The following is a 14650-nucleotide window of genomic DNA, read 5'->3' as shown; positions in this document are numbered from 1 at the left end:
TCAGTTTTGATTGACTGTTGGTTCACTTTAATTCCTAACATTGAATGACAAAATAAAAAATAGTTAAGTTAGAGTGTGACATTTGGAGGATAAGTGTGGTACTCTCGCAAATGATGTTTGGTGATGTTCTGGCCAATAATCTGATGCCTGTGCACACCAGTTTGTCATGTTTTCACTTAGAATGTGGTGGATGTTGTGATAGGGTTGCAGTTTTAGATATTCTAATACATATTTTGCATTAAATTAATTTATCAGTACACAGAAAAAAGTGTGGTTAAAAATGTTGGAATCTGTGTTTGAGTGAGTTTGAACCGTTTGATGTGATTATTTGCTATTTTTGATCCCATGAGAATAATACTGATGAGACAGAAATGTTTCAACTGCAGAAGTTAATACTAGTCAGTCATAAAAGCAGTGCTGAGGAATGGATATATAAGACATATAAATGTATTTATTTTCAGGCTCAGTGTTTCAGGAATCATCCCCACGCTTTGAGTCTGAGGGGTGGAGGCAGTGCCACAGCTGTCTTTTTGCACGACAGTGAACTTTATATACTGTATTCCTTCCCTGTGTTAGTTGAATCTCCAGATTCATGAGTGTCTAATAAAAGTAGGCTGATTGACTTTGTGATGTTGTAGAATACAGTGTCCTGCTGACCACAGTCACTGGTGAGTGCTGTTGCCATAGCGTAAGTGGGTACTATGTGTCAAAGTAAAAGCAGAACACACTGTTGTAACAACATGATTTTGCATCACCTGATGCTGATTTGCTGATGTGACTCCTTGATATGTTTAGCTGGTGAGAGTTGCCAGAAACATAATCAGAAGTCTTAACAGCCAGACAATTTTATTACAGCTGATTTGAAGTAGTTGTGATACTTAAGAAAATACCAACCTGCAAATGGTTGACGCTACAGCTACCAGAAGTCAGACAGCGATCATACAGACTCTAGTGAGATACTGGGATGTCCAACAGGTTAGGGTGATTATGGATAGAGATGGGCATGTACTAATCAGTGACCAGGGTGTGCTAAGAAGGTGGAAGGAGTACTTTGAGGACCTGATGAATGTATAAAATGAGAGAGAGAGAGGAAGATGTAAATCAGGAAGTGCAGAGGATTAGCAGGAGGAAATGATGGCAGCTATAAAAAGAATGAGTGGAAAGGCAGTTGGTTTAGATAACATACATGTGGAGGTATGCAGAGCTCAGCTGAGTTTTTAACCAGATAATTTAACACAGTCATGGAGAGTGTAAGGATTCCAGAGGTATAGAGAAGAGAAGAAACAAGTGTGACAGACCGAGTGGTAGTAAATATACAGCGATAAAGATGATGACCCATGCCATGAAGATATGAGAAAGAGTTGGTGGATGGATATAGAGCTTCCACCGAGGAGGAAAAGAGAAAGGCCACAAAAAAGATTCATGGATGTACCAAAGGAGGACATGCAGAGGGTTGGTGTGACAGAAGAGGATGCTATGAACGGTGAGAAGGAATCACATGATCCGCTTTTGCGACCCCCAAAGGAAAAAAAAAAGACCTGCTGATGCGATACCGGGTCTGAGCTGTAGGTGGCGCATGACATCTCTCTGGTCCCCGCAGTCGGATGCTATTGGTCAGTGCACAGACAGAAAATTCCTGAACGCTGTCACGCATCTGCCGGCGTACCGCATGCTGCTGCTCAGCTTCATGGAACAAGAAGAACAAGGGTGTATCACCGTCCGCTGACTGAGAGCTTCTGTAGCCACCGTTGTCACTTTGAGCACCGAACTGTATTTTTGTTCCTCCTTGTAACTCCACACTACCAAGTTAACTAGCGATAATGTCAGTTGTAGGCTTTGACGTCGGGTTTTTAAACTGCTATGTAGCAGTAGCCCGAGCCGGAGGGATTGAAACTGTCGCCAATGAATACAGCGATCGATGTACACCGTAAGTACGACTAGTCACATCATTGAGGATGCTTTGCAATCTATCGTCTGCGTTGATAACGCCTACAGAATGTGAATGAATGCACTTTTCTATATCCTAATATTGAGTGAAGCTAACATTGCTAGCTAGTTAGCATGCTAACAGATTTCACAACAGGAAACAGCATGTGAGTGCTAAAGCTAATGCTAGCAAGCCGGAACGAAATTGTTGGAGAAAAGAAACCCTGGGATAACTTGATTTTAATTTATTGTTTCTTTTGGGGTTTGAATACATTAATACCATCGAAAAAATATTTAAAGGTCGTTAAGTGACCTAACTAGTCAGGTGATGGATGTTTTACTGCAGGCTGACGGGAGGAGGCCGGAACCAGGCTGTCAAAACCACATTATCAGCCTATTGTGCTTCATTTTTAACGCTCTCGGTCCACAGAAAAACCAGATAAAGGACCATAGAATTGTGATTTCAGAATCTTAAAAAATACACGTGAAAGGGTTAATATTATATCGCCAGTTGGTGAACTAACTGCACCATTGTGAAGCAATTGTTGTAGATGAGAGAGGTGAATTGTGTTTTCTGTTTTTAGAGCATGTGTTTCTTTTGGACCCCGGAATCGATCAATTGGTGCAGCTGCAAAAAGCCAGGTATGTTTTCACGAGAAGCTGAGAGGTGCTGGGTACAGGTTTTGCCCAGGAGACTGGGGTGGGGGTCGCTTCATCACACAGTGCACAGAGCATGAACAACTCTACACAGAAACTGCACCAACACAAATCAATTTGCCAAGTCATAAATTGACAGTTTGTGCAGTTAGTATTTGTGTGTCAATTAAACATTTTTCTTTTCTTTCTCTCATTAAACAGGTTGTCACAAACTGCAAGAACACAGTCCAAGGGTTCAAGAAGTTTCATGGCAGGGCATTTTCAGATCCATATGTGCAGTCCCTCAAAGAAAACATGGTCTACGATATTGCACAAATGCCCTCGGGAACAACAGGCATCAAGGTAAGAGAAGAAGAGGGAACATTTGCATTATAGTTAAAATTTTGGTATTCTTTTTCCAGACCTGACTTTATAGTAAACTTGGTCTGACATTTTCTCTAGCAGCTGATAATGGGTTTGTTTTTCTTTGAGGATCTAATTGAAAACCTCTGAGAACCTTTTGCTGCTCTGTGTCACTAACTGGAATATTTTTTAAAAATCTGCTACTATACAAAACACTCATTTTGAGCTGACGCGTAATAAACTTCCATGTCTGTCAATTGGATTTTTGTTAAAGGTGATGTACATGGAGGAGGAAAAGGTATTCAGCATCGAACAGGTCACCGCCATGCTTCTCACCAAGCTCAAGGAGACGGCAGAGAACGCCCTGAAGAAGCCCGTGGCTGACTGCGTTGTGTCTGTAAGTATGCTGTCATAACAAGTCCATGCCTCACACACATGCATTTGTCATGTTACTTGATCAGACTTGTCCTGAATCTGTCTTTCATTAAGTAGGTTAATAGAATAATACACAAGCTCTGAGAGAATGGCATACAACAGAGAGTCTATGTTTTACATAGTTTGGTTTCACTAAATCCAGTCTTAATTATTGAATCATCCATATTCTATCATAAACCCATGACCTTTGATTGTGCATCAGACTTATTTTAGAATTAATAATTAAACTCTCCTCCAAGAACTTCTAGTGGTTACAGTAGTAATCCTTCTGCTCTGGAGATCTGCTGCACTCTAAACCAGAACTTGCAGCAGGCAGATACGTGATTTATGTTCCATTATGCTTAACAGCAGCAGAGCAGAGGACAGCTGACTGGAGTTGGATGAGAGATTCATTTTTGAGAATGTTGCTTATAAGTTGTTTTTTTTTTAATTGCTCAGAGTTCTTTTCAAATTGGCAGTGAAAGTTTATTTCTCAGCAATCATACACAAGCATTTCCAACCTTCAAAACAATAAAAACCTGTTGCAAATGCTAAAGATGCGTGTGACATTCAGTCTGTGACTTTGCTGTAATTCAGACACAGATACATTGTATTGCTTAACATGACAGCATAGTCGTGTGACCAAATTATCTACTGTTTACCAGCTGAGAAAGATCAGAATCAAATCATAGTGTGTGCCACCTTGCGGGCTGATTAACCAGACTAATCAATGGACTCCCTTCTGTTCTAACCAGGTTCCTTGCTACTACACTGATGCTGAGAGGAGATCTGTAGTAGATGCTGCTCAGATTGCTGGACTCAACTGCTTGAGGCTGATGAATGAGACAACTGCAGGTCTGTACCAGAGCTTTTAGGCAAGGAAGTGCATCTCACTAACCAACTCTGATCTGACAGTAATTGAGACCTATTCTGCTCTTGATCATTTTCTGTCATATTCAAAGTGGTGGATGCTCAAATCAGTCGAATGCTCTACATACTCAAATTTCAAACAGTTTTTTTTCTTAAAAGGAGATATAATATGATCATATCAGTCACTAAAAGGGCTACATCACTGCCCAGTATAAATAAAATAGTTAATTATCAGATAAGGATTATTTTGAGCTTTGAGTCATACAAAGCCACTCTAGCTTGGTGTTGTTTGTAAGCTTCCATTTTCTAACTAGTTAATAAGGTACACCTAAAAATTCTAATTGACTCGATTGCAGTTGCCTTGGCTTATGGAATCTACAAACAGGATCTGCCTGCTCCTGAGGAGAAGGCCAGGAATGTGGTGTTTGTGGACCTGGGCCATTCTGGATACCAGACATCTGTGTGTGCCTTTAATAAAGGCAAACTCAAGGTGTGTAGACATCCCAGTGCACTGCACACAGTTTATCAGTCTACAACTGAGTTTGTGTCATAACCATAACTCTTTACCCTGCCGCTCAGGTTCTTGCCACAGCATGTGACCCGCTGTTGGGAGGAAAGGATTTTGACGAGGTTGTCGTTAAACATTTCTGCGAGGAATTTGGCAAAAAGTACAAGCTTGATGTGAAGTCAAAGCCCCGGGCTCTGGTCAGGCTCTACCAGGAGTCTGAAAAACTGAAGAAACTGATGAGCGCTAACTCCTCTGACCTGCCACTCAACATCGAGTGCTTCATGAATGACATCGATGTCACTGGAAAAATGAACAGGTAGTTCGACAAGAAAGTGATTTTTTTTTTTGCTGATTGTTGATATCTACTTTACATCTAACGGCATGTTCCTCTTTTCTTTTGCAGGGCTCAGTTTGAAGAGATGTGTGCTGACATTTTGGCCCGAGTAGAACCCCCTCTGCAGAGTCTGTTGGAACAGGCCAGTAAGTTTAATTTAGTTTTTGTCTAATTGAGTTTAAAAAAGGAACTCATTAGTTTTTCTTCATGTTTAAGATTAAACTTTGTTTTTATTTCATAAGAACTGAAGAAAGAAGACATCTATGCGGTTGAGATAGTCGGCGGTGCTTCTAGAATCCCAGCTGTCAAAGAGAGAATCAGCAAATTCTTTGGAAAGGAGTTGAGCACTACACTGAATGCTGATGAAGCTGTGGCCAGAGGATGCGCTCTGCAGGTACAATGCAGTCGGGTTTTATTCTGATGTCTACTGGAAAATAATCAGTTGTTTGCATCTGGCAAACTTTAACAAGTGTTGATGATTGAGAGGAGTTAATATAATATAATGCTACTGCAGTGCTCATTGACACAAGGCCATCTCTCTCCTCAGTGCGCAATCCTGTCTCCGGCCTTCAAAGTCCGTGAATTCTCCATCACAGATGCCGTTCCATATCCCATCTCTTTGAAATGGCATTCTGCTGCAGAGGATGGTGTGAGGTAAAAAAAGAAAAAGGCTTCTTTGTTTTTCATTATTATTATTATTATTATTATTATTATTATCGTCATCATTATTTATTTATGCTGACATTTATCTTAGTTACCGTAATGTAATTTAATATTCATTTGTTGCAGTGATTGTGAGGTGTTTCCCAAAAACCATGCTGCGCCCTTTTCCAAAGTGCTGACTTTCTACCGGAAAGAGCCTTTCTCTTTGGAGGCTTACTACAGTTCCCCTAATGAGCTGCCTTATCCAGATCCCACTATAGGTAAGAAATGAAACCTTCCTAAAACTTGGTTACCTACACATCAAGCAGACACACAGCTAGATTTGTACCTATAAGTTTTTATTTCCCCCCCCATAAAGTCCTTAGAAAAATATCTTGGTTGGTGTACCTTTCCTCACTTTCAAATTTACTGCCTGGCCAAACAAAGTCACACACTAATGTGCAGTTGGACCCCATAAGCTTTGATGATGGTGCTCATTTGCCATCACTTCTTTTCAATAAGCGTATGCAATGTCTTAAGATTTATCTGTGTCCAGAATCACATTAGTATCTCACCAAGATCTTGTGTTCACGAGTGAAGAGGTGGACCACTGTGTATAGTCTTCTCCAGCACACCCTAAAAAGTTGGGTTAATGTCTGGACCAGTTGGTGTCCCATTGAAACTGATGTCTCGTGATACCTGAACAACTCCTTCACAAATTGAACCATCGATGATAAAGATGAAAAAAAAATTCCTATGATCGAAAAACCTGTTGACTCACTATATCCAGATTGTCAGGTGAAGTTTTGGGTGCAGAATGTTGTTGAACCAAGAACTGGGGCCCGTTCTTCGTACCTCGCTAAGTAGGTTAGCCGGATTAGATTGTTGACGATTTCGCGTGATCCTGGATCAGTCGGTTCCCCGAAGCCCATCCGGGACTTGCTGTCATAGCAACAGAGCCGTAAGCGTAAACCTGCTCGGGAGCAGGTTTACTTTATGTAAACAGGATTAGATCGCGGCCACGCAGGTATGTCCGCTGCATTTATACGAAAGCAACAGCGATATTCCACCACTGTTTCACCATAAATAAATAACATCAATGTAACTAAAGATAATGCAGCACTTGATCCTTTTATTGATGTCACACAGATACATACAGGTCATTTCCTAAAAAAGGGAAATGAACTATTAACATTCTATTACATGTATGTGATTATTACAGATGTAATTCATATTTCAGAGTAGTAATTGTAAATTACTTCGTGTAATCAAGATGAGAGACCACGGCTATAAAAGCGAAGGTGGATTTGGGAAGCCTGTCGCAGCCATGTCCTGTCCGTATACGCGAGCCACCCATTGCGGAAGGTGCAAGATTGATAAGGAGAGTTTTCAGAATTCAGCGTATATTGCGGGATAGACAGGATCCTTTAGCTCAGCGCGACAGTGTGCTCATAGAGAGATATCGATATTCCCGTGAGGGTATTATTTACATAACCAACTTGTTGACGAGGGGGTGCAGGACCACCACCTGTCTTTTTTTCCTCTGCCCTTTTCTTGGTTGCTGTTATGAACAAACTAACAGAGTATTACAGGCCAGTATTACCTTGCCAAGAGACGAAAAGCAATCTAAGAGATAAATATTACCATTCTGTAGAATACTCCTGTATTCCACTTTTACTTGTTCCCATGTTCTTGTGGGTCCTGTTGTGGCTCTAATGTGAAAGGGGATATATAACATATTATAATATAATATAATGCCATATGATATTGGACAATATAGTGTCATATGATAGATCTACCCTACCGCCTACTGGTGTTGGCCAGAGGGGCCGATGGCGCGATATGGCAGCCTGGCTACAACCGTAGCTGCCTCCACCAGTGTGTGAATGTGGGAGTGAATGAATAGTGGTATCGTAAAGCGCTTTGGGTGCCTTGGAAAGCGCTATATGAACCCAATCCATTATTATTAGTATTATTATTAAATTACCTACGAGTTTGATTTGTCAGCAACTTTCTGCCAGCCCTCTCTCCTTGCTTTTGCAGCCTTTGCAGTTTTCTCTTGCGTTTTAATTAAACTCTGAAACTCCTGAAATCCCTCACTCAAGAGTTCTTGCTCTGCTGCCGGAAAATACCGAGCGCGCCCCTTCGACATTTTCGCCGACCAATCAGCGGGTTGCCGATCAATGTTTCTACTATCGATGCGTAGCCCCTTTTACGACACCCAGTGATGTCACATTACTGCGTCCAGCTGTACTAATCGTCAACAGCAGGCGTGTTCGGGGAACCGGATTAGCGAGCTCACGGTTAGCGCGATGATTTGATCTTGGATGTGTCATTTGATCTTGGATGTAGTAAGCGACGTACGAAGAACGGGCCCCTGACCAACTGAAGTAATGCCACATCATCAACACTGCTCTCATAAGCTTGTACTCTACACTATGGATGATGAGTGCATCACTTAATCCACTTTTCTTTGTACCACGATGTGACCATCACAGTAAATCCTTTACAGACCTCATGATCTTTTTCCGTCGCTCCAGAGTCCAATTTTTATGTTCCTTCTGCCAACTGAAGCCTTTTTTATTAGTCTCACTGATAAGAGTTTTTCTTAAGGCTACACAGCTGTTTAGGCCCAATGCTTTGAGTTCCTTGTGCTTGAAATCCTCTTAATTTCACTATTAAATGTGGCCTTTTTGTGTGTTAGTTTTTTGTTTTGTTTTACCAGTTTGATCTCACTAAATTTTAAAATGATCTCCAGTAATCATCTTTTTTTTTCCTCTTTCTCTCTGATCAGTTTCTACCTAATACATCACGGTTCACCTTTATCATCCCAGGTTTTAATAATATGTTGCAGTCTCCCTAGGGTTTTTTTTGTTTGTTTGTTTTTGTTTTTTTTTAATAAATGCAGACCTATAACTGACCCTGAGTGATATCTTTTTAATGACTGTGGGATATGACAGGCAGCGATTAACAAGCTTCACTAAACCTATTTTTCCTAGTTAATTTTTTTATCTTTACTCCTTTTAACCCTTTATTTCCACAGGTCAGTTTATGATCCAGAAAGTTGTCCCCCAGGCATCAGGTGAGAGTTCCAAAGTGAAAGTGAAAGTGCGGGTGAACATTCACGGAATCTTTAGTGTGTCCAGCGCCTCTCTGGTTGAAGTGCAGAAGTCTGATGAGGCAGAGGAACCAATGGAAACAGAACAGGCTGCCGACAAAGATGGAGAGGTAGTTTGGACAAACGGTTCATCACAAAGAGTCATGCGGTACTCATTGTGAGATGCTTCTTCTTAAAGACTTCTTAAATTTCTTCCCACAGCAGAGCAAAATGCAGACAGATCAGGATGAGCAGCTGACTCAGGGAGAGGCTCAGAAAGAAACAGAAGAGAAGACGCCACGAGAGAGTGAAGAGATGGAGGTGAGATGTTTGTGTAGAATCAGTTAAATATTGATAGCCCAGATTAAAGTCTTTATGTTAGAACCCTGAAATGTTTTGATTTTTATGTTTTATCCTTATGAAGCAAATTCATTAGACTGTAAATGTTATAATACAGTTGTTTCATTCTGTGTGTTTATATTTTGTTATACCTTTTCTTTTTTTCCTTAGACTTCCACAGAGGAGAACAAGGGTGAGAAGAAGTCCGATCAGCCTCCACAAGCCAAAAAACCCAAAGTCAAGACAAAAGTTCTGGAGCTTCCAATTGAAAACAACCCACAGTGGCAGCTAGCAAACGACATGCTCAATCTTTTTGTAGAAAATGAGGTACCTATATTTTCACCCATCTCTCACACTGACATTACACAATCCAGTCATCTCGCCTGGGAGTAAGAATGGCTGTGTTTGTTCTCCTCAGGGCAAGATGATCATGCAGGATAAGCTGGAGAAGGAGAGGAACGACGCTAAGAATAATGTAGAAGAGTACGTGTACGAAATGAGGGACAAACTGCACGGCATGCTGGAGAAGTTCGTCAGCGAAACTGTGAGTGAAGAGCATCGTCTCATTCATCGTTTAAGATAAGCCGTGATGTAATTAGCAGCAGATTCAACGTCCCTCGACATAATGTGAAATCATTCTAATTCTTTAGGACCGAGATGTTTTGTCCTTAAAGCTGGAGGATACTGAAAACTGGCTGTATGAAGATGGAGAGGACCAACCCAAACAGGTGTACATTGACAAACTGGCAGAGTTGAAGGTGATTATTGCGCTGATTTCTTTTTATTTCTTTATTTATGTTTCTTGTCTTAATCTGATCACATATTGATTCCTCTAACTGATGTGTTTACGGTGTGCTCTGCAGAAACTTGGTCAGCCGATTCAGGACAGGTATGCAGAGTCTGAAGAGAGACCTAAAGCTTTTGATGAGCTGGGAAAACAAATCCAGCAGTACATGAAATTTATCGAAGCCTACAAAATGAAGGTGACTACTATTAACTACAGTATTAAGAAATGTATTTGTTTTTAAATATGTTTACACGGTATTGTTTAAAAGACATGAGAACTACTATTAATAGCTTCTGTTGCCTGCACAGCACATAATATTGCCTGTTTGATTTCCAGGATGAGCAGTATGACCATTTAGATGAGGCAGATGTAAACAAGGTGGACAAACTGAACAACGATGCAATGATCTGGATGAACAGTGCCATGAACCAGCAGAGCAAACAGAGCCTGGCGGTGGATCCATCTGTCAAAGTCAAAGACATTAAAGCAAAAACAAGGGTGAGTTTAAGATTGTAAGCACTAGGAATATTAGACTGTAGGGTTAGTTCAGTTTTTATTGAATCAACCCATCATTTCATTTTTCCACAGGAGCTTTTCGGTGCTTGTAACCCGATCGTGACCAAGCCCAAACCCAAAGTGGAGCTTCCCAAAGAGGAGACCCCTGCAGAGCAGAACGGGCCCGTCGACGGCCAGGAGAAACCCCAGGAAGCAGCGGCAGACAAGGGAACGACCGAGGCTGCGGGCAATCCTGCCTCAGAAACTACAGAGAGCAAGCCTGACATGGACCTTGATTAAAGCAGCCCGATGCCTCCTCGAGCGGAGCTGAGCAGGAGCTGATTGTTTTAGATTGAGACGCAGCCTAGCTGTATATCAGAGCCGATGACGTGTTTAAGGAACTGCTCTCTACGGTCAAAAAGCAGGCAGGGTGTTTGGCACACTGAGCCCAGCTCCTGGTGGTATCTCTGTCTGATGACATAGCATGCCCTCTCCCTTTCTGGATGACATAAATCAAAAGCCAGCTGCAATAATTCTGTTCGGCAATGAGCGCTGTACACATGATGGTATTTATTTCTGTTGTGTGCTCTGTAAGTGTTCTGGTCTGTGTCACAATATGGTTTTAATAAAGTTATTGAAAATCACTCGCACCATCACGGGACATGTGCCATCTATCATTTCTCAGAGAATTTTTCAGTGTTAATAGCACGAAGCTACAATGAATGAGGAATCATCCGAAAGACAAAACTCCTAAACACAAACTGAACAATGTGGTGTATGCTGTACAGTGTAGCGAGGAATGCCCAGACCTCTACATTGGAGAGACCAAACAGCCACTTAATAAACGCATGGCACAACATAGAAGAGCCACCTCCACAGGACAAGACTCGGCGGTCCATCTGCATATAAAAGACAAAGGACACTCTTTCGAGGATGCCAATGTTCACATTTTGGGCACAGAGGACAGATGGTTTGAAAGAGGAGTGAAAGAAGCCATCTATGTCCACTGTGAGCGACCATCTTTGAACAGAGGCGGTGGCTTATGACACCAACTGTCTGCCATCTCTAATCCAGTTTTGAGATCCCTTCCAGACCCCTTAACGCCCACTCATACCCTGGTCCATCTGACCTCAGGAAATCCCATGATAGGGTGGGGCTAGGTTTCCCAATGAGCTCACTTGAAACCATGGGTGATTGTGACCTACACTCGTTTTCGCACCATGGCTCATGTGATTAGGTAGAGGATCATTAGGGGGTCCTTTTTTCCCTCTTGGGGGGATACTCCCACAGGGTTTAAATCTGGGACTGAAGAAGCTTCTTGGATGAGAGGTGAAACGTCTTCAAGCAGCTTAAAGTCCAGACGCTTTTCTTTCCAAGCTCCTTAGACAATGAAGAAGAAAGGTGATTTAAGTAACTCTGAATGATGTTACTGCCGGAGAAATCTTTGTATTTCACAAAATGTTGATGTGGGATTTTTCTACAGTCACTGGGTTTTCACAGAATGGTCAAGTTCTCTGGGAGAAAATGTGCACTTGATTTCAGAGAAGAATGGCTCAACTGCTTTAAACTGACGGGAAGTCAAGACAGCAACTTATTACATCTCAAAGATGCAGAAGAGCATCTCTGAGTGCAGAACACATTGAACTTCGAAGAGGGTGGGTGGATTATGGCAGCAAAAGACCACATTAGATGCCACTCATGTCTGCTAAGAACAGAAATCTGAGGCTACAATTCTAAAAAGCTCACCAAAACTGGACAACAGAAGGCTGAAAAACGATTTCCTGGTCTCGTGAGTCTCAGTTTCTACTGCAACATTCAAATGGCAGCGGCAAACAACAAAGCATCCTGCCTTGTTTAAAATCCCACAACCTACTTAAGTATTGTTGCTGATTACCCATCTTCTGATGGCATCTTTTTACCTTTTTAGCAGCATAACCCAGTTACAAAGCTCAAATCATGTTTGCTGAACATAAGTTCACTGTACTCTTTGATTCATTCATCCTACAAAATCTATTGAGATATGGTATCAAATAACACCAGCCATTCACTGATTATCATTTATCGTAGTTCAACATTTGCACACCCTGCTTACATATAACCTTTAACCAGCTCGTGGCCTCTGATGTTGAAGTTCACAAAGCACGGACTTTGTTTTAGGGCAACACCACAACTTTTAACTTTCATGAGGGGAAAGGCTCCCTGAGAAACCCAGCTTATGATCAGAACGACGCAACATTTCAGACCTTCGATCTTAATCATGCATTTTTTTTTATTAATTAACATACAATTTGAAATTTTTTCATTGCATATAATATACACACAGGATCAAAATCAGTTTGTCATTACAATGTGCGGCTTAATAAACACCGTGACGGCTGAAACTGAACTAATGGTATCACACATCCATATATCGCACATATGTTTTGCATGTTTTACATTAATTAAAACTAGATGCAAAACATGTAAAAACCACACGGTTTAAGCAGAGACCAGCTGCATCCAAATGCTGCCTCTATTTCTAAATGAGGTCTCATTAATAAAACGTCTTTCCTGTCTCAGTCCATAAAAGTGCATGAAACCACATGAAATGTCAGAGAGCAGAATTAATCAGGACTGTGGCACCCAGTGAGGTGTTGGCCTTACCACAAAGGAAGACTACCAGAGTTGCAGCAAAGTACACAGACCTGTGTTAACTAAGGTAACACAACATTTGCCTCAAGCATATACTGAGCAGTTGTACTTATATGCTTAATTATTCCTTTAAGGTACATTTTGAGCGAGGTGTTAATTTTAATTTTAACTGCTTTATTTCCTTAAATCAGCACATATCTTAAGGTGGAACCTATTCTTTCAGTATGTTGGATGATTGGGGGATAAATGATGAAAATGCAGTGCATAACCCTCTTACCATCACCCCCAACCACTGTCCTTTTTTTGTTTGTTTTTTTTGCTTTTTTTTTTTTTTAGAACAGTAGGTGCGAGTTTATAAATGGCGCGGTTGTGTGAAAGCTGCGAGTGATTTGTGATCTTGTTTAGGAACCTAAGGGCTCCACCTGCATGTCAACACTGGTAGAGACTGTAAATGCTTCTATCCAGGCATATACTACAGCCAAACACCAGGGGGCAGCAGAAACCTTCCTCTGAACTTCTGGGGCGCTATTAGTTCGTCAGTTTTTATCAATGGCAGTAGATCGGGAGGTCAAACCTATGAGTAAATGTGGAAAATGCTGTAATAGCTTTCTTTAGGAATTAATTTTTTGACCGTTAATTAAAACAAATGTTTATTTTCTTTCAAGATTATTTATTTTATAATCAATATTGGTTTATCTTCTACTCTGTCCATTTATAGTTATGTTACTCTGCCTATTTATAGTTAGTTAAATCTGTGCCAGAATCTGGCAGAGATCATAATGCATCAAAATACAACCGGAGAAAGGTCTGACTGACATGACCTTAAATCATCAGTAGCTATGACGTCATTTTGAGCAAAACAGGTTAAAGTGGTAGTTCGAAAAACTTCGGTATTTATCAAGCTAATTTTATCCTTTAATTATTAAATTAGGAATTTTTCATGGAAGACCTGAACTTGTAATACAGTTTTGTATGCTGTTGTACTGGTAGGTTTACTGAACACGTTCTCTACCGTTGCGACTATATACTCTAGTATTGCAGCCATTTGTCAGTGGAAGTGCTTGAAAGCTGTTTTGTGTGGGAGAAACTAAATTTAGACTATAAAACAGTAAAAACAGCTGATAAGTACTTACAAATGCCCACCCCTTCTGCTCTTGAACATGTCTTTTTTTTTTTACTGGCACTTCATTAAAACTATTACTACAAAACCTTAACCTATAATAATTTAAACAAACAAACAGAACAACACAACACCAAAAAGCCCCCTAACTCTGTTTCTTTTAGCCACCACATAGTAATCACATCTGCCTAACAAGAATTACCAAGTAACATATAACTATTAGCAATCACAAAGATAAAAGTGCAATAGAAGAAGGGCAGGTGCTGAATGATGAAGACTGCAGGTCCTATAACAGTTCATCCATCCATCATCTTCCGCTTACCCATGTTAAGGGTACCTAAGTGCAATTTAGAATTACCAATTAACCTGTCCCCACTGACTGCATGTCTTTGGACTGTGGGAGAAAGTACCTGAAGAGAACCCACACAAACACAAAATAGAAAGACTCAGTTCTAAGTATATAAATGCCACACAATTTTCACTGCATG

The 14650-nt window shown here is 40.8% G+C and overlaps 1 protein-coding gene across 1 annotated transcript; it reads left to right on the top strand.

Moving 5' to 3' along the window:
- Nucleotides 1-1602: 1602 nt before the first annotated feature.
- Nucleotides 1603-11055, top strand: hspa4b (heat shock protein family A (Hsp70) member 4b). The gene is made up of 19 exons (XM_085477142.1): nt 1603-1927; nt 2511-2568; nt 2785-2925; nt 3200-3322; nt 4095-4194; nt 4566-4699; nt 4789-5033; nt 5121-5197; nt 5294-5445; nt 5599-5705; nt 5841-5974; nt 8737-8921; nt 9013-9111; nt 9301-9456; nt 9548-9673; nt 9780-9887; nt 9993-10112; nt 10253-10414; nt 10505-11055. The coding sequence occupies exons 1-19, from the start codon at nt 1821-1823 to the stop codon at nt 10709-10711; spliced, it is 2541 nt and encodes an 846-aa protein (XP_085333268.1). The 5' UTR covers nt 1603-1820; the 3' UTR covers nt 10712-11055.
- The last annotated feature ends 3595 nt before the right edge of the window (nt 11056-14650 follow it).

Source organism: Copadichromis virginalis, linkage group LG2, assembly GCF_057382275.1.
Source record: "Copadichromis virginalis isolate Kocher_CV1m ecotype Utaka linkage group LG2, C_Virginalis_male_GT1.1, whole genome shotgun sequence".
NCBI classification, from domain to species: Eukaryota; Metazoa; Chordata; class Actinopteri; order Cichliformes; family Cichlidae; genus Copadichromis; species Copadichromis virginalis.
The sequence above is the reverse complement of the archived record's forward strand: the minus strand, read 5'-3'. Positions and strand labels throughout refer to the sequence as shown.

Bases quoted from the DNA above. Each gene is read 5' to 3' on its own strand.
- hspa4b (XM_085477142.1), top strand. From the start codon at position 1,821: ATGTCAGTTGTAGGCTTTGACGTCGGGTTTTTAAACTGCTATGTAGCA. The intron at 5,706-5,840 runs GTAAAAAAAGAA...CATTTGTTGCAG, and splicing joins GCTGCAGAGGATGGTGTGAG to TGATTGTGAGGTGTTTCCCA. The intron at 10,415-10,504 runs GTGAGTTTAAGA...ATTTTTCCACAG, and splicing joins ACATTAAAGCAAAAACAAGG to GAGCTTTTCGGTGCTTGTAA.